Source organism: Lissotriton helveticus, chromosome 1_1 (assembly GCF_964261635.1).
Source record: "Lissotriton helveticus chromosome 1_1, aLisHel1.1, whole genome shotgun sequence".
Taxonomy (NCBI): domain Eukaryota; kingdom Metazoa; phylum Chordata; class Amphibia; order Caudata; family Salamandridae; genus Lissotriton; species Lissotriton helveticus.
The window spans coordinates 971,037,978-971,056,884 of NC_136057.1; the positions used below are offsets into that span (position 1 = coordinate 971,037,978).

The following is an 18,907-nucleotide window of genomic DNA, read 5'->3' on the forward strand; positions in this document are numbered from 1 at the left end:
GTTCTTTTCAGAACTACCTCCCCGTTATTAAAAAATTGGTACAATATTTGGAACTGTGCCAACCTCTATTTCTCTTAGTTCGCTTCCTAGTTCGCTCGCCGGTACGCGAACCGGAAGCGAACCAAAAACAGTAAGTATAAGGGAAGGAAACAGACACTTATGTTAAAAGAAACACAGCTATAAGGGAGTAAACTAGAGATACCATTACCCGTAATCCACTGCTGATGATGTCACATATTACATCATTCATGACATGCTCAGTGACATCATCAGCAGAGGATTGCGGGTTTTTTGGCAACATGCCTTATCCACGGTTTAATAACGCTGCCTTTTGCTTTATATAAGTTTTCAAATTGTATGAAATATATACCAATAGGTCGTTATGAACCTTTAGGTAGGGCTTTTCTTCATGAGGTCTGGTCGCTTCCATACACATACAGATGTTTCAAAGATGATCAAGAAGTTTATCTGAATGGAGAGGAATGCACAGACGCCAGATCATTCACTAATGTGTAGGCACATACAGTTACACGGTTCATGCAACAAACACCGACCAAATATGGCTTGCGTGTTGCAAGGCACGCCAGTTCCTGCTATCATCCCCACGTTCAAGTTGTTGGAAAATGGTAGTTATTTGATGCTCAATAATGAAGATTGTTCTGAGTTAATTAAAAGTATTCCTTTTATCGTAACAGTAAGTGAACGGGTTATTTGCTGCAGAAATGTTCTATTTCCTCCCACACATGAACATAGGGAGTTTTCAATCTGGCCACTAATACCAACCTTGGGACACGTTTCAACGGCATGGCAAGAATAAGAGCTCTTTTGTCTCAGAGAGAGGTGGCCTTGAGTTCGGCCCGTGAAACTTTAGTACTTCACATAGCGAACACCCATACAGAGGTGCACACCCTTTTCAATTAAGATTTGCCTTTCAATTTCAGCAACATGTTTCCGACTATCTTTAACGCATCCTCCACAAAGTCCCTGGCACACTTTTTTAAAGTTGTTACCAGTGGTCTCGTGACTTCATTTGAGAAAATCTTTGGAGTCATCCCTGCTTCCTTTCATTGTATTTTCTGCACTCTGGTTCGTAGATTGGCATTTTTACTTGCATTACCAGCGGACGCTCTTGTGCTTTTTTACATTTTTAAATATGGATGTCCCTCCTATGCAACCTCCGACGCTGCAGCGTCTGACACTGTTCCGCAATCGCATGCTAGAATATTATGGCACAATGCCGTTGGCGATATTAAGCACGGCATATGGATTATCTTTTCGGTTCTCCTACTTCACCTGTGTCCAGCCTGTATTTCACTGCCTGACCTGTGATTTCGATTGGGCCATTGATTTGTGTCTCTGCGGACCGGTTTCTCCTGACGTCGACTTTAATCAGCTGATGACTCCTATCATTACTCACGAGTTGGTTTGTCCTGGCGAAAGGATTATGGCTGTGGCATTGATGCATGGACTACTTGGTCCCTGGAATTTACTGGCGGCAGCACAGTCTTTCTTGGAACAGAGCTTTCTTGAAAACCCACCGAGCTGTCCTCTGATGGTGATAGAGGATCCGGTGCTGGGAGAGCACGTATGTTCTTTTCCGCTTTTAAATTGGATGGCTGAACTGTTTTCGGATGAAGACGGTGACTTCCTATTGGAGGCTGTTGCAGCTTATTTTGCATACACAGTTATGTCATAGACCTTTTTCATGTTTGATATGCTGAGTACTAGCATTTCATTGACTTATTTGTCAAGTTTTTATTATTTACCTTGCCTATTGGCTTAAGACTCGATAAAGTACTTGGCTGTTTTATTTTTCTTTAGCATTAAATTTTCCTAGTTTTTAATGCTTTACCTTGCGGACCGTCCACATATAAACTTGCAATCTGCTCTCATGAGATGGCACTTCTATTATCTTATTCAGTTCGTTTCCGGATCATGAGGAGGTGTCATCTAGGTCCTGGATATCTTTACACCGTGTTAAGTTAGCATGGGCTCATTACCGGTTTAAACGCCATTTTTCCTTTTTTGCAACTTCTGCACACGACACTTAGTTGTTGCTTTAGCTTTCCACCTAGTAGTTCATCGTGGTTTACATGAGAATAATATGTTATTGGTCTACTATCTGCTTTACTTGTTAAACTATATCTGTACAGCGAGTGCTAAAGTTTCAAGAACAACACGATACAGAATTGTTATGAGGTCTGATCTCCACGACTTCATACTCATAACATAAGTGCAACTTCTGCCAATTCTGGGCATGAGGCGGGTTTTATATTGCTTTGCCGAACACACATACACAACAGTTGATGCGGTTCACATGAAGAGAGAGCTGGTGTATGCTGATGTGATTCCTTCAAATCTAAGACACTAAAGTATGGGCACGCCCTAAACCAACACAAAGAGACCTTCTTAGCAAATAATATAATATGTGTATTAGGGAGGGTGAGATATAAGCAGCCGCGGGCCGTGGAGGGAGTTACGATGGGGCAGGGAGGCGGGGAGGGGGAGAAGCAGGGTGGAGCCCTCTCTACCTTGCCCCTCCCCCTCCCCGCCTCCCTGCCCCACCGTAACTCCCTCCACGGCCCGCGGCTGCTTATAAGTGTTGCTAACTCTTATTCATTTACAGCATGTTAACATACTGTCACCATTCGCTTTTTATGTACTAGTAACTATGCTGGTAATTTTGCTACTGATAATATGTGTACTTGTATTCTCCACCCTGCTTCTCCCCCTCCCCGCCTCCCTGCCTCACCGTAACTCCCTCCACGGCCCGCGGCTGCTTATAAGTGTTGCTAACTCTTATTCATTTACAGCATGTTAACATACTATCACCATTCACTTTTTATGTACTAGTAACTATGCTGGTAATTTTGCTACTGATAATATGTGTACTTTTATTATCTAAGGTACTACGCCTGAGAAGACGGCATTAGTAAATAAACATTTCAAATACACATCTGTTCTTCTTAACTCCATGTTCTGGTTTCTAAGAAATCTATAACGACCGACTGTTCATGAGTTCCACGTATCCTGAGGTACTATAAGTTCATATTCTGGATTGTCTAAACATTGAGAGTTTGTTATATCCAATGTGACACTGTACCTAGCTTGCTAAGGAGTTTTTGATTACTAACGTGAGTTTTGGGACACCCTAATTCGCCGAGGTTCCAATCCTCTGTCCACAGTTCTGTGTGAGAACAGAAACCCTGCGACAGGGGCACCCCCGACCCTTGCTGGAGCTTCATCACACTTGCGATACAACTCCAGCAATGCATTCGCCGAGGTTCCAATCCTCTGTCCACAGTTCTGTGTGAGAACAGAAACCCTGCGACAGGGGCACCCCCGACCCTTGCTGGAGCTTCATCACACTTGCGATACAACTCCAGCAATGCGCCACCTTTACGGCACAGATACATCACGCATCTGTGCTGTTTTTGCCCCATGATGCGCCGCATTGTAAATGCAGCACACCATAGGTGACGGAACAGCGGCACAGAATGACTAACACATCCCTGGTGATGCGCCAGTCATCATAAATGTATCCCTATGCTTCTTATCTTGTTAGAGATGAACCGCCATATGTATCATCAAAGTTATTTGCATTTCCTAAATAGCGAACTTTAAGGAATAAATAGCGATTCTTTACCATTCCTAGTTTGCGATGAGCTATTTGCTAATTAGCCGAATGTAGCCCAATGAAGCCCAATGTAGCCCAATGTAGCCCAAAGATGGCCGCCAGACACACAAAAAAACAAATGTAGCCCAAATATCAGCCAGATGTAGCCCAACTATAGCCCAGTGACAGAATGACCAATCAGCTTCGCAAACCTCCGTTACGCGAAGCGGAGCGCTGTTACAGATATATATCTTTTTTTGAACGTTAATTTCTCAAAATCCACTGGAGCACATATATTGAGACCTAGCAAAGGCACATCGGTCTACCAGTCCCTAATATTTTGCCAAGTTTCGTGCAAATCCATTCAGCCGTTCAATTATTATTATTATTTTTTTTTTTTGCCCCGCGGGGCCCTTTTAAAACCTCCACATCAAACCTAGGGGGTCAGCGAGGATCTACTATGCCCCCTTATAGTTATTTCCCCCTTTGTTTTGACCTCCTCTTGTCTCTCGATCCTACCGAGAGACAAGATGGCGGCCGCTACGGACTGTTTGGAATGTTGACAGACGCCGGAGAACCAATCAGCTTCGCTTCACAAAGCTCCGTTGCGCGAAAAGTCCGCGAACCAGTGCGCTGCCCGGTCCGCTGTTACAGATATATATCTTTTTTAAAACGTTAATTTCTCAAAATCCACTGGAGCACATATATTGAGACCTACAAAAGGCACATCGGGCTACCAGTCCCTACAATTTTGCCAAGTTTCGTGCAAATCCATTCAGCCGTTCGGGCTAAAAGTGAGGCCAACCGCCCTATGGAAAACTCAATGTTAAAAACACGTTTTGGGACCCCCCTTTTTTCTCGGCCCCCACTGGACGAACCCCCCCCAAATTTTCAAGGGCTGCTCAGAAACAAAATGTGCCATTTTCCTGAAAATTTCAGCCAATTCCGTCCACAAACGCCAAAGTTATTAGACATAGAATTTTCAAAAAACCCATAGAGAAAAAATCCTAACTATATATACCTACTGGCGACCGCCAGTAGGTAATATATATATATATATATATATATATATATATATATATATATATATATATATATGGATAATAAGTGCATAAATGCATTTGGTTAACAAGTGCTAAATCAATTTGATGGAGATTTTTAGCCGCAGATCCCTTACCATAGAATATTCCTCAGACGTCCAACTCGATCCCAGTTTTTTTTTTTTTTTTTTTGTAGTCCCATTGTGCACCAGTAGATGGCATTGTTTAGCTCTGCATGGCATTGGCTGCGCCGGAAGTGGCCTGTGTGGTGCCTATATAGGCGCTTACCCCAGCGCACTGACCTCGCTTCCCTCTTTTCTACGCCATCCAGGCAATCTCTTCTCAGTCAATTTTTTACAGAATTTTTTTTGACAGTTTTTGGACCATATCTCCAAAGAAACCAACCTGTTTCCAAGTCTTGTGCTGCCTCTCACGGGCAAATGTCATGACACATCCTCACTCTGTATGTCTGCGGAGGCTTCGAGAATTGCAGGACTATGAATCTGAAGACCATCCCCACGCGGGCTATGAAGCTTCTATCCGCTTGCCTCTACACTCCACACCGCTCCATGTCCCATTCACTAGGGAGGGACCATTCTAGGAGTTAAACGTGTTGGTAATCGTCGCTATCCCAGACTTCTTTAGATAAGTCTCACAAGAGAAAGTTCAAAAAGTGGAAGCGTTCGTCAACTTCTCAAAGTCGGTCCCTTTCATCAGACGACACGCCGGATCAACGTCTCAAATCCAGGCCTCACTCCCACATAGTTCTTGTGAAGTCCACACCTGACACAGGGTCTAGTCTGTGCTTCCCCAAGTTTGCCAGAGCGACCCCCGCCAACCTCAAAAGTTTTTTGAGGCCGTAAGCCTCATTTTTGGCCAGCCAAACCCCTCTGGTGAGCCTTTGAGCCCCATGGGTTCCGGAGAGCCTCCGACGTGGGGTTTGCCGGTGGGTCCGACCACAGTGCTAGTTGGGCTCTGTAGATCTGTTAGTGGATCCAGATTGGCCCTAGCCATGACTTTGCGACCACCTCCAGGGACCGTTCCAGTGGTGCTGTTCCCGGCAACTCCGATACGGAGATGTACCAGCATTCCCCTATGTGTCTTTTCCTGTACTAACCAATCCCACTTTCCCTGAATTAGAGATGGAGCCCTCTTTCTATGAAGGACACTTTGTAGAACAAGAATGGATGTGATCTGAGGATCCCTTTGGCTATTCTGACCCCCTAGTAGAGTTTATGGCCAACGACACGTGGTATGAAGACCTGACAGATGCCAGTGGTCTCAACACCTCACCAGACACTGGCCTTCTCTCTCCTCCCATAGTGGCTATGGAAGAGAGGGTGACTTTTTTTTGATGATGGTTCGGAGTTGAGGCACTGGACCATCAGCTGCCCACAGTTGAGGTACTTCAGCACGGGTACCCTCTCCGAACCCCTTCTCCCTTTTAATGAAGTCCCACTGATGTCTTGTTTGGGGCCTAGGCCAAGCCCTGTGCAGGTGAAGGCACTCCTTTGCACAGGACTATCTCCCGCGGCCATCGCCCCTCCGCCTGGGGAAACACCCTTCCTCACCCAGCATCCCATTCCTCAGAGCTTGGTAGTCCAGGCCTCAGTCTCCAAGATAAATCCTGGCATATTCTCTACTACACCACCGGATATGGAATCCAAGAGCGTGGATACCTTTTGGGAAGAGGATTTTCTTTCACCTGCCCAGCACTGCAGTCTGTCAACCCAGCATGATTATTGGGCTGTTATTCCCATACTGTGTGGGATACGGTTGCACAAGTGCTGCCTATGATCTCAGAGGAGGCCCGTGCCATACTCTTTCCAAGCTATTGCTGACTGGAGAGATGTGTAGAAAGCTGGCTCTGTATATACTATACCAAAGTCGATGTATAGTGTGCACAGAGTCCCCAGAGCTTTAGCAGAGGCTAAATTAGGTAAGTGCTAACAGCTCTCCTTGTGGTAGTGTGGACAAGCAGGTTGGCCTATCCAGAGGGTGTGTTAAGCATTTATTATATCCACTCACTCAAGACTGATCACACACACTTGGAGACTGCATCCATGCCAATTAGGCTAGAACAAAGCCGGACATGGCACAGGTAAGTGGAATATACTATCAAATGCAATACTTAACTAGGAAATGCAGTTGTAGATGAAATTGCAATTGTTACAGGTTTGTATTGGCTTTCAAAACAGGTTAAATTACACAATTACTTTTGGAATACTTTTAGATTACTTTTGGATTACATAGACTACACTAGGTGATCTACCTAGATACCACACCGGGGATCTCACAATACAAGGTAAGTAAGACTTTTTAAGGTTTGCAGTTTAGTTACTTTTTCTTTCTTACAAAAGTTAAACTCGACTGAACATTTTTAGGAACAAAACTTGTAACATTGGTTTCTATGTGAGAAAAAGGATTAACTGTTCTCAGGTAAGTAAATGACTTACGAGTTAGAGTTTTGGGGGTTATGACCAAGGTTCTTCAAGGTCTAAGGCTCTCAAGTTGCACCACCAGCGGCACTGGTTGTTGTTGTTTGTTTATTGATTGATTATTTAAAATCTTTACAAAGAGCGAACACACAATATAAACATTTCAATTACGGTAATACGGTAAAAGATTTGCTTAAAAAAAAAAAGAAACGATAAACTTTAGCGATAGTACACGTGAATTATAAAACTGTTTTGATTAGGTAAATTCATATGTTTAAAAGTTAAGAGAGAAAAATATAATCAGTATGACAATTAATATTATAAAAATTCAAGTTTTCCCATGCAAATATTAAAAAATTTGAGAAAGCAGAGTTAATGAGTATATCATCTGGACAAAGACACTGGAGCAGTGCTTGTCTGCAAGTCCTTATTGCTCTTTCGTTGAATAACCTTTTTAACAATAGTAGCAATTCAAAGGCACAGTAGGTGTAAAAATTTTTCTTCTCCTGTGTTACACAACGACATATGTTATTTTCGAGCTTTTTCCATGGTATAGCATGAGACTCCGGGTAGGATTCCGAATCGGGGCGGCCGGGTGCAGAGTGCAGAGTCCCACTGTTAGCCAATGGGGCTAAGTGGGCCTTCGGTCAGGGACTGCTTACGAGCAGGCCACTCTGATTTGGGAGCATAGCTTCTGGGGTTACGGTCACCTCTGCAGGGTCTAACAAACCGCATAGGAGCTGCACCACCACCAGCAAAGGGGAGGCCTGGTGCAGTGTGCCAAGGAGACGTTGGGGACCCTGTGGATTCCAATGGAGACCTTCAGTTTGGCAAAGAGAATGCAGGCTCGGCAGGGAGGCTTCCTGTAGGTGACGACCAGCTTGAGAGGGAAGTTGGGTTCTTGAGGGATAACTGGACACCGTCGGTTGGGCCACCCAAGGCTGTGGGGCGTCAGATGCAGGGGTGTCTTTTGGCATCTGGTTCTTCTTACCAGCTCCAGTCATAGTCAGGGGAACCCTTCAGGCTGAGGCTGCAGGTGTCTGCTTGAAGCTTGAGGGAGGTCAGAGGTCACCAGATCAGGATCGCTGGGGAGACCTCCTCGTGGTGTTGGGCCACTCTAACTCGGGTCATGGCCGTCTGGTGCAGAGTGGTGCAGACTCTTGGGTCTGGCTGGAATCAGAATCTGTTGCTTGAGCAAGTACGGCGCTCACTGGAGACAGGGTCTTTGCAGGGAAGGGGGGGCAGGTCCTCCGGGTTCTGGGGCTGCTGGGCAGGCCGGTGTTCCCCTGGAGCAGGTCGTGGTCTAGACAGGCCGTTAGGGCTGGGGCCAAAGCAGTGTGTGTCCTACTCTTCTTCCTTCGGCACGGCTCTTCGGTCCTTCTTCTTGCTTGTCTGGGGAGGCAAAGTTCGGGTTCACCCCTAAATACTAAATTTATGGGCATTTCAGGGAGGTACAGGTCGGCACCAATGGGTCCCTTCCTTGGGGTGGGTACACCCCTGATTATGCCACCCTCCAGTGAGAGGAGGCATATGCCTCCCTGGTTCGCTGAGTCCCCCCCCATATTCAAAATGGTGGGTACTAAGATGTGTGCTTCGTCTCGCCTACTTCACCTGATGGAGCGTTTAGGATTATTACTTGTGTCTCTGAAAACCAATAAGGGTCGCCTGGACTTTCTGCACAGTGTACCTCGTTTTGGTGCACTGTTTAGAGAGGCAACTTCCTACATGGAGTTTCCAGTACAGCTGTTGCTTTTGGAAGCTTTTCCTCTCAAGTGGAGATCACGACTCCTGCACACCTTTCCACCAATACCATTCTAGTCGAGAGTTCTCGAGATCAGAAACGGACAGGCCTAAGTAGTCTTAGTGCTTTCCAGTTGGACATGGAAAGTCTGGTATCCTGAACTCATGCGCATCTGTCCTCTGAACAGGATTTGTGGCTTGTTGTGCTGCCAAATCTGTTGATCCTCTCTCTACACCCTTGGCTGCAATCTTTTTGTTTTCCTTATACCTTGCTTGATAAGGCAATGCTATGGGCACCGTTAAAGGGTACTTTTCTGCCATTTCAACCTTCCTGCGGTTGTTGGATCAACCCTGTGTGTTCAAATCACCTGTTGAGTGGCTTCCTAAAACGTTTCCCCCAACACCTTGCCCCAATGAGGCCTGAATTTAGTTCTCTCCTTCCTCATGTGTTCGCCTTTTCAGCCCTCACAAAGATTAACTCTGAAACTGCTTACCATTAAAACAGTTCTCCTTGTGGCTATAACATCTGACCGATGGGTTAGCAAATTGCAGGGGCTTTAGACGGTCCCCCACGCCCATCCCCTCTGTACCCCACAGTTTCCCCAGATTAGCTGGGTATTACGACTCATGCTTCCTCCTTGTCAAAGGTGGTCACACCGTTTCGCATCAGGCAGAACATCACACTGCCAACTTTCTTCGCTCCACCTCCTACCAAGAAAGAGGAGAGACTGCACCACCTGGACCCAAAAATAGCATTGTCATTCTACACCGATCGTACAAAAGATTTCCGGGTTGGTGATAAAACTCTGTTGGATGTGTGAGTGCGAAGAAAGGAAAGGCAGCCCATAAACCAGATTGATTGTCCCCTGTATCAAAATCTGCTACGGAATGGCATAAAGAAAAACAACCCCCTGAGGGCTTGAGAGCTCATTCCAGCAGGGATAAAGCTGCGATCACTACTCTAGCTAGAGGAATCCCAGTTCTGAACATCTGTTAGGCAGCGAAGTAGGCCTCCCTGCACACATTTACCAAACACTACTGCCTAGACAGTCTTATCCGGCGTGATTAGCATTTCGCCCGTTCGGTCCACCAGGACTTTTTAGTGTAAACCGCTCGCAGACCCATGATGGGGAAGATTTTTAATCTGCTGCTAGACATCTCTATCAGAAGAACAAGTTTCTTGCTTTTGGTTATGCGTGATCTGCTAGAGACTCTATCTAGCCACTGTTTCCTTACCAGACCCTCCCTCTTGTCTGTTTTGTGAACTATAGTCTCACATCATGGACATTTGCTGCATGCTTCCGGTGCAGACAACCGTCCTGAACGGAGGTCAGCGTGCTGGGGTGGCGCCTATATAGTCACTGTGTGTGTCATTTGTGGTGTAGACGCTTGTGCGGGTGACACCGAACAATGCCACCTACCTGCGCGCAAGGGGACTGCTCAAAAATTTTCAGATCAAGTCTGATGCCTGTGGAATATCCTAGGGTAATTAATCTGCAGCTAGGTAGTTTCTACCAGATGTGTCATTACCAAAGGTGAGTAACTTGTTCATTGGGTGATTTAATGTGTTTACATTCATGATTATGGCTGAACTGCAAAACGTTTGCTTTTGTTAAAGGTTGCAGCAAAATTTCCTTAAAAAGCAGTCCTCCATTATTGCAAGATTATTGCAAGCTGTGCCTCTTGACTTGTTTGGAAAAAAAGTGCACTTGATTCTTAAGCTGGATAATGGTTTTTGTTTGTAGGCTAAGTGCCATCTACGGCGGTACCTACATGCTGAACAAACCGATTGAGGAGATTGTTATGGAAAATGGAAAAGTGGTTGGTGTAAAATCTGAAGGAGAGGTAGGTTTTCTTTGTGTGTCTTTTAAAAAAAAAAATTTGTTTTAGTTTAACGTGCTTTCTTGATATTTGCAGACATATCATAAACCAAGCACACGCGGATGCAGTACTACGCCCAGAAGATTAAGCATGGTCAGAACTCTTCACAGGAGCTTTTTCGAATTGTGAAATCCTTCTCCTTTGAGCGGGTTTCTGCTTCGATCAATCACTCCCTCAGTAGAGAAATTCAACCAGATCACACAATTTTTCTCGTAGAAGGTCGCAAAGATTTATGCGTCCTTTCTAAAGGAAGTTAGATACTGGGCCTTCACCCCCTGGTTTAATGGATTATCCCCTCAGTATCAACCCTGTATCCGTGACAGAACTTCGTGGCCTTGTATCTGAAGTGAAATCTGGCTGTCCGTTATACCATTCTCCCCCTGTAATGATGGAGTGTGGATTGGAGGCCATTATGTGAACAGCTCAACCTATCGTTGCCAATGGGTCAAATCCCCTCTGCCACTGCTGCACCTCTTCTGAAGAAGCCTACATTGGATCCTACCAAACCTGAAAACTTTAGGCCCGTATCCCTGCTTCTATTTTTCTCTAATTCAGGGGGGAAACGTGGGGGGGGCGTGGCCAAGCAGGCTATAACGGCGGTCGTGCCTTGCTTAGGCTCCTTACCGGGCAGACTAATCGGCTGCTTCCCAGTGTCGGCCCTGGTGCAGAAACGTGCATCCAGGCTCCGGAATAATCAGAGCATCTGCTGGTGTGGAGGGCCCCCGCGGAAAAGGACCAGATCGGCGAGTAGAGCACTGCAGCTGCGAGACCCAGCGCCGTACTTTTCCCTGCCTCCCAAGGGGCTCGGAAACCACGAGGCGACCCGAAGTGCCTCATGAGATCGTAGAGGCTGGACCGGGGTTAATTGGGATCGCCTGGGTGCCCGGCAGCAGCTCCCGCCACATACGGCGCTGCACTGAAAACATGCATGTGAAACGGGTCACTGCGTCCCTGCCGCGCAAGCTGAAGCGGGCGGGGATGGCTGAGCTGACCTCCCAGATTACTGCGGCTGGCGGAGACCGTGAGGGGTAGAGGCAGCTGTAGACTGGGGCACCGGTCTGGGTCACCCCCCTGGGTTGCAGGATACTGGAGCACTGCTACCACGGGGGCTGCCTGACCTCAAAATGGTGCCCGGCGCCCACGAACAAGAAGCCTCCTGAGCAAGAAAGCGGGTATCTAACCCGCCTGGGGGCGCACCACCCCTCCTTCCACCGCCGAAGCCTTATTAGACACTTGTCTGACCCTAAGATGGTGGACTTCAAGGCCGCCTGGATCTTTGAGGCGTGCTTTGCCCTCACCAGCCAACGGCCCACGAACAAGGACACACAGTACGCACCCCATCGGCCCACAGGTCATTAGGGTGTCAGACCGATCTGGGCCCCATCGGCTGCACAAGCCACTTACTGACGTGGACGGTGGGCACGGCGTGGGGGGTCTCCTACACCTATAGCGGCTGGGCCCCGCTAAGTGACCCTACGGTGCTCATCCACAGGTTGCTGATTGGGGGAATCACCCCCCAATCGAATACCTGGGGCACCCACCAGCGCAGACAGGGGACAGTGCTCACCCAAACGCAGCGAAAGAGGTGACTGGGCTTTGCAGGGTGACCATTGACGACAGCACCTCCACACCCGGACCCAAGAGCGGAGGGCGGTGAGACGTGCCAGGGGGCACGATGGGGAAGCCCGATATGTCCATTTCGGACAAACTAGACCGCGTTTTGGCTGCCATTGAACACTCCAGAGCATCTATAGAGGAGAGACTGGGCACTCTAACGACTGACATCAGCCTCTATAAGGATGACCATCGGAAGCTGGCTGTCAAGGTCAACTATGGGGAGAAGATCATGGCAGACCTGCAACCTACAGTCAAGGACCAACAAAAGACTATGCGTGATGTCCTGTCCTGCCTATCCACCGTGGAGGAGCGAGTGGTGACCTAGAGGGGCGCTCAAGGCGCTTGGGTGCTCGAACTACCGGAGGTGATTGAGGAGAAAGATCCGGTGGGTCACATGAAAGCATGAGTGAAATCCTTCGCTCCAACAGTCAATCGATCTGCCTTTTTCTCCGTGCGCCCATAGTCCCGGAATGCAGGCCCCCAACTAGGAGCGCACCCCCCCCAGCCGATGCTCGCAAAATTCCTCCACTTCAGAGACTGGGATGCAGTACTCAGAGCGGCCTGGCGATCGGGCTCCCTCCAGGTCGAGGACAAGCAGGTGATGGTCTTTCCGGATTACGCATGAGAGGTGCAACAGAAGAGATCGCTCTTCCTAGAAGTGAAGCGACGACTCCCGGTCAATGACATCCAATATTCCCTACTATTCCCCGCCAGATTCAGAATTATCCACAATGACACTACTTTATTTTTTACATGTGCGGAGGAAGCCAGGGACTGGGCGGACCTGCACTGCCCGCAACTACCCGGATCAGGAGCTGAGCGGAGACCGAGACACAGGGCGCCAAGACCCAGGAAAATGTCCTCCAAACAAAGGGCGCATTGTCGAGACCACTTTGGCGCAGAGCCCCACGCAAGGCTCTCCAGATCTGGAGCAAATCATGCAAGAGCGCCGTCACGCCCTGCGGGCTGTGACAGCATTACAAGCCTCCCCGCCCTCAGATGACCTGAACAGAGCCCCGCAGCTGTTCTCCTCGTCGGGCGAGGACGATAGTAACGAAACATCCTCCAAGGGAGACTCTATCACCCTACCGCAAGTCACCCCCCAAACAGCAGATCTCATAAGTTAGAGTCCGATCAAGATGACATGACTGGGTCTTCCATGGAAACGCTTTCTTAAGACTTTCGCATCACACAGATGCGGAATAGCCTTGTGATGGACGGGTCGAGGACCCCCTCCGCCACCGCAGCCCTCTCTAACTACACAAGTACAGATGTCCCGTATCGACCGGGGACCGGATGACACACACTGTTTATTCACAGACCCGCCCTTGGACTGTCCTCGCATACACGAACCGCCACCCCATTGTCTATTAACAGCTTCTTCACGCTCTCACTTCTCCAGAGCGTTAGTTTGGACGTATCGCCCTGGCGATAGGTCCCCAGTATTGGGAACGTTTCCCGACCCAGTTCATAGTTCACCCACCCCATACACCATATTCTCTTCTTGTCTCCTATCTATAGGGCAGGGGTGCACACTGCAGATTCCACACATCTTCGCACGCAGTATCCACCAGCACGAGGTGGGGGAGCCACCCCCCCAGGGTCCCAGAGCGGTTGGGACATAATGTTGTATCCAGTATGGCACAAGCATACTTCCAATTTTTAACCCTAAATGTTCGGGGGATGCACACAGCCAGGAAACGTTATGCAATCTATTCATACATTAAGAGGCAGCAGGCACAAATCATATCCCTTCAAGAGACCCACCTCACTAAAGAGGAATTAGGCAAACTTCAGAAAAAATGGCGCAGCCACTTCTGCGCCACAACCTATTCGGCCTTCGCGAGGGGTGCACGGATCTGGATCCGGCCCGGAGTGCCCTTCCACGAGACTGGTCGGGGTGTGGACTCAGAGGGTCATTATGCGCTCCTGGAGGGGTTATTGGATGGGCAGCCAATCCTCGTAGGAAATATCTACGCCCCTAATGTAGATCAGGCACCATTTTGGGAAACACTAACTAATAAATTGGCGGGAGTCACAAGCTCCCCATGGATACTAGGAGGAGACTATAATTGCTCACTAGACCTCGCATTGGATAGGTCCCACTCTCCCACCACCCACTCCCCAGCCCACGCGCACACAGCTGCATTCCGTGCCTGGACAGCCCACTGGTCCCTAACGGACGCGTGGCGGCACATACTACACTGCAGGTCCGCGGCCGGCCGATTAGGCTTGAATCGTCCACGGGACGGTTGTGTCCTCGGAGATTCACCCAGCCCGCTGCCATTGCCAGCCCGGGATTACAATAAACTTGTATATGTGTCCTGTGTTAAGGGGGAGTACCTCCACAAAGCAGGACTTGTAGTGTAGTTCCTATCATCCCAATAGGCTCTGCGCATTGGAATAATATCTTCAATAGTATAGACGTAGGACAGAGGTTAACTAGGTCTTCTACTGTCGATATTAGACTTTTGCAGCGTGAATCTTTCTGGATTCACTATGCTGTGCATTATTCCGCGGTCTTGTGGTTGGGTCCGGATTCGTAGTCTTTTCTTTGTTTTTTTTTTTTTTTTTTTTTTTCTCTTTGCCCAGGTGGGCGTCGGCGTCACACCCCCTTTGGGTGTATTTCCGGTGACGTCGGCATGCTTCCTGCGGAAGCTCCCACTCTTGGGCGCCATCTTCAGATTCTTTTTTTCCGCGGTCGGGTCTGGATCGTTCCCGTTTGGGCTCCAGACATTTTTGGAGAAAGAAGAAAGAAAATACAGAAAAGACGAGGAGAAGTCATCTGAAGACTCCAGGGGACTTCACCGACGAAAGACAAGCAAAGATAAGGCGTTTTCCATCCAGATCTTCGACGACCGTCGACGAACACGCGACCAGAGAGGCCCTGGACGCTCGAGGATGGACAACACGCCGTTCAAGTTCTGCCGTAACTGCCACCACAAGTACGCGCAGAAGGACCAGCACCCGGTATGCAACCTTTGCCTACCGGTGGACCACGAAAGCGGAGACTGCAACGCCTGTTCCGCCTTCACCCCGAAGACCCTTCGTGTGAGAGAGAGGCAGAGGGTAGCACACGCCGCCCTGCAGGGGAAGGCCCCGACCCCGTCGCTCTACGAGCTGGGGATGTCCTCCGAGGAAGAAGACAACGCTGCCGCCGAAGACGACAGCTACACGGTCGTAGAGACCGATTACACGAAGACTTCTGACAAGGTAGGAGACTCTTCGGCCCCCAAGAACCCGAGAGACTCTGAGTCTCGAAAAATCGAGGGCAAGACCCCGAAAGCGCCGACGCCAAAAAAGGCGGCGTCCGCGACTACTCCCAGGCCCAGCGGATCCTCAGAGAAGGAGTCCCCGGCGCCGAGAGCTGCTGATCAGCAGAAGACGTCGAAAATCGTCCCCGAAAAGGATCGATCGACGAGGGAGAAAGACCCGAAACTGTCGACGACGACCAGAGACCCGATATCCGGTTCGACGTCGAAAACTTCGACTCCGAGAGGCACGGCGACGAGCCATCCGTCGAAGAGAGCGGCGGAACCATCCGACGCGGAACACGCGGCCGAGATGGAAAAGAAAAGAAGGCGCCTCGAGGCAGAAATGGAGAACTTCATGCAGCGGAAAAAAGATTTCGACGCAAGGATGAAGGCCTTCACGATCCCTCACAAGACCAAGCCACCAGTGCTGGAGGCGGTCGAGGAGGAAGAAGAAGAGGTCGCCGAAGTCACCGAGCAAGACCAGGACGTCGAGGTGTTCGACGACCAGGAGGAGTACGAGAATCCCCACGAGAGCTACAGCTATGGGGAGGAAGATGAGGGCAGGACAGACACAGAGTCGGCGCCCTATGACCTTCAGGAGGTAGATTACATCGATGTCGACACCGACAGCCCGGAGGAGGTGGTCGACACCTACCCCTCGAGGCCCTCGCCGCCGGACGACATCGGGGCCTACAACGCGGTGATACAATCTGCCGCAGCAGCTTTCAAGCTCAAGCTCGACGAAGAGAAGCAGAAAGCAGACTTCCTTCTGGAAACATTGCTCCCAACACAAACGAGGAGCCAGTTCCTCCCGATGCTCGAGAGCGTCTTGGCTCAGGGGAAGGAAGCTTTCAGGGAGCCCGCAACATGCAAGGCAGTAACTCCCAGAACTGAGAAGAAGTACAAGCATGCCGCAAAGGACCCGGCCTACATTCAGGGCACGGTCTCCGCAGACTCCATTATCACGGCCACAGCAAGGAGGAGGGCTAACGTACCCACTACCTCGGGCCCGCCACCGGATAAAGAGAGCAAAAGGATGGATCTGGTGGGCAGAAGGATCGAACGGAATGCCGCGACCCACTGGCGCATGGCTAATTCCAACGCCCTGGTAAACAGACACATGTACCAAATCATGGAGGGACTGGGGCAGTTGGTGAAGGACTTGCCCCAGGATGCCAAGCAGAAAGCCGAAAAGCTAATTGAAGAGGGGAAGAATGCTGCAAATTCTTGCCTTAAGACGGCCCTGGATGGGGCAGACACCGCCAGCAGGCTCATGATGATGGGCGTCACGGAAAGGAGACACGCCTGGCTCAGGATATCCGGTTTCAAACCGGAGGTGCAACACAGCATCCTGAACACACCATTCAACGGCAGTACGCTTTTCGGACAAACAGTTGATGAGCAACTCAGCCAACTTAAGAAGGATAACGAAACAGCAAGATCCATGGGAGCATTGCAGTTCAGAGGGAACAAGAGGGGCACCCCGTCACGGAGGCCCGGCGGAAGAGGCGGAAACCAGCCAGGTACATCACACCAGGCTTTCCAGCAAACGCACCAGGCAGACTCGCAGGGTCAGCAGGGCCATCAGAAACAGCCCTGGCAGTACCAACAAAGAGGCCAGTCCTTTCGAGGGAGAAATGGACGGGGACAAAATAGAAGAGGGGGCCAGCAGCCCACCTCCAAGTGACTTCAAAAAAATCCGTGTGCCCACCCACAAAAAAGATCCCAGGGGGCAGCACGTACAGATGGGTCAAGACAAACTAGACACCTACGACCACAGGACACCAGTGGGAGGAAGATTAAGATTCCACCTCCAGGAGTGGAGAGGAATCACATCAGACAAATGGATCCTCAACATTATCCAATTCGGATACTGCATAGAGTTGGAGGCGAGGCCAACAAACAGAAAACCAAGAAGAAAGCCGCTAGCAAGCAAGCAGCTGCAGTGCCTTCAGGAAGAAGCAAAAGAACTCCTGCAGAAGCAGGCCATAGAAAGGGTACCCTTCAAGGAAAGAAACACAGGAGTATACTCAACATACTTCCTGGTACCAAAAGTAGACGAGACAATGAGGCCCATTCTCGATTTACGGTTCGTGAACAAATTCATAAGAACGCAAAAATTCAAAATGACCTCCCTGCAAGAGGTGCTCCCACAGTTGCAGACCGGGGACTTCATGGTCACTATAGACCTCAAAGACGCATACCTGCACATCCCAATGAACAGGAAGCACAAGCACATGCTCAGGTTCACCGTCGGAGAAAGCCACTACCAGTTCACGACACTGGCCTTCGGTCTAAAATCGGCACCAAGAGTTTTCACAAAGTGCCTCGCAGCAGTCGCAGCGCACCTAAGAAGGCAGGGAATACATGTATACCCTTACCTGGACGACTGGCTGGTGAAAGCAAACTCATACCAGAAATGCAAGCTGCACGCACATACAGTGACCAGCACGCTCATAAACCTGGGGTTCTCCATCCATTGGAAGAAATCATCAATGGAGCCGGAACAAGTGAAGATCTTCCTGGGAGCACAGATCAACACCTTACAGGGCAAGGTGTTCCCCAGCGAGAAGAGGGCGAGGGCGCTGGTGAAGGAAACTCGCCTCTACCGGAAGGGACAAGCTCGGACAGTGAGGACGGCGAGCAAGATCATGGGGATGATGGCATCATGCATCCACCTGGTACCGAATGTACGACTCCACATGAGACCCATTCAAGAATGGCTACAGGAGCAATGGTCACAAGCTACAGGCAGTTGGGAGGATCTAGTGGTTGTAACGCACGCAGTGCAGAAGGAGATGACATGGTGGACCATGGAGAACATAGCAAGGGGAAAGCCTCTAACGCCCCCAACGCCAACAGTGACCATCACCACAGACGCATCCCTGAAGGGATGGGGCGCTCACATGGAGGAGCTCAAGGTGAGGGGACTGTGGACACCGACGGATGCCACAAAGCACATCAATTACTTAGAATTGAAGACAATCTTCCTTGCACTGAAGGCCTTTCAAACAAGACTGTACAAGCACAGGGTATTGATACAAACAGACAACACCACTGCGATGTTCTACATCAACAAGCAGGGGGGCACACAGTCCGCACCGCTTTCAACGCTGGCGCAGGAGATATGGAGATGGGCCATCCCTCTCAAGATAGACCTGCTAGCCATACACCTACCAGGGAAGGACAACATACAAGCCGATTGGCTCAGCAGGCAGACATCGGCATCCCACGAGTGGGAGCTCAATGCTCAGGAGACAAGATACCTGTTCGACAGGTGGGGGACACCATCGGTGGACCTGTTTGCCACACGCCAGAATG

The 18,907-nt window shown here is 49.4% G+C and overlaps 1 protein-coding gene across 1 annotated transcript in view; it reads left to right on the forward strand.

Annotated features, from left to right (window-relative positions):
* GDI2 (GDP dissociation inhibitor 2) overlaps positions 1-18,907 on the forward strand; it is a 298,804-nt gene that overhangs the window by 220,075 nt on the left and 59,822 nt on the right. The window contains exon 7 of the mRNA XM_078677313.1: positions 10,580-10,679. Within this exon, the coding sequence (XP_078533439.1) occupies positions 10,580-10,679 (100 nt within the window). The remainder of the gene's footprint in view (positions 1-10,579; positions 10,680-18,907) is intronic.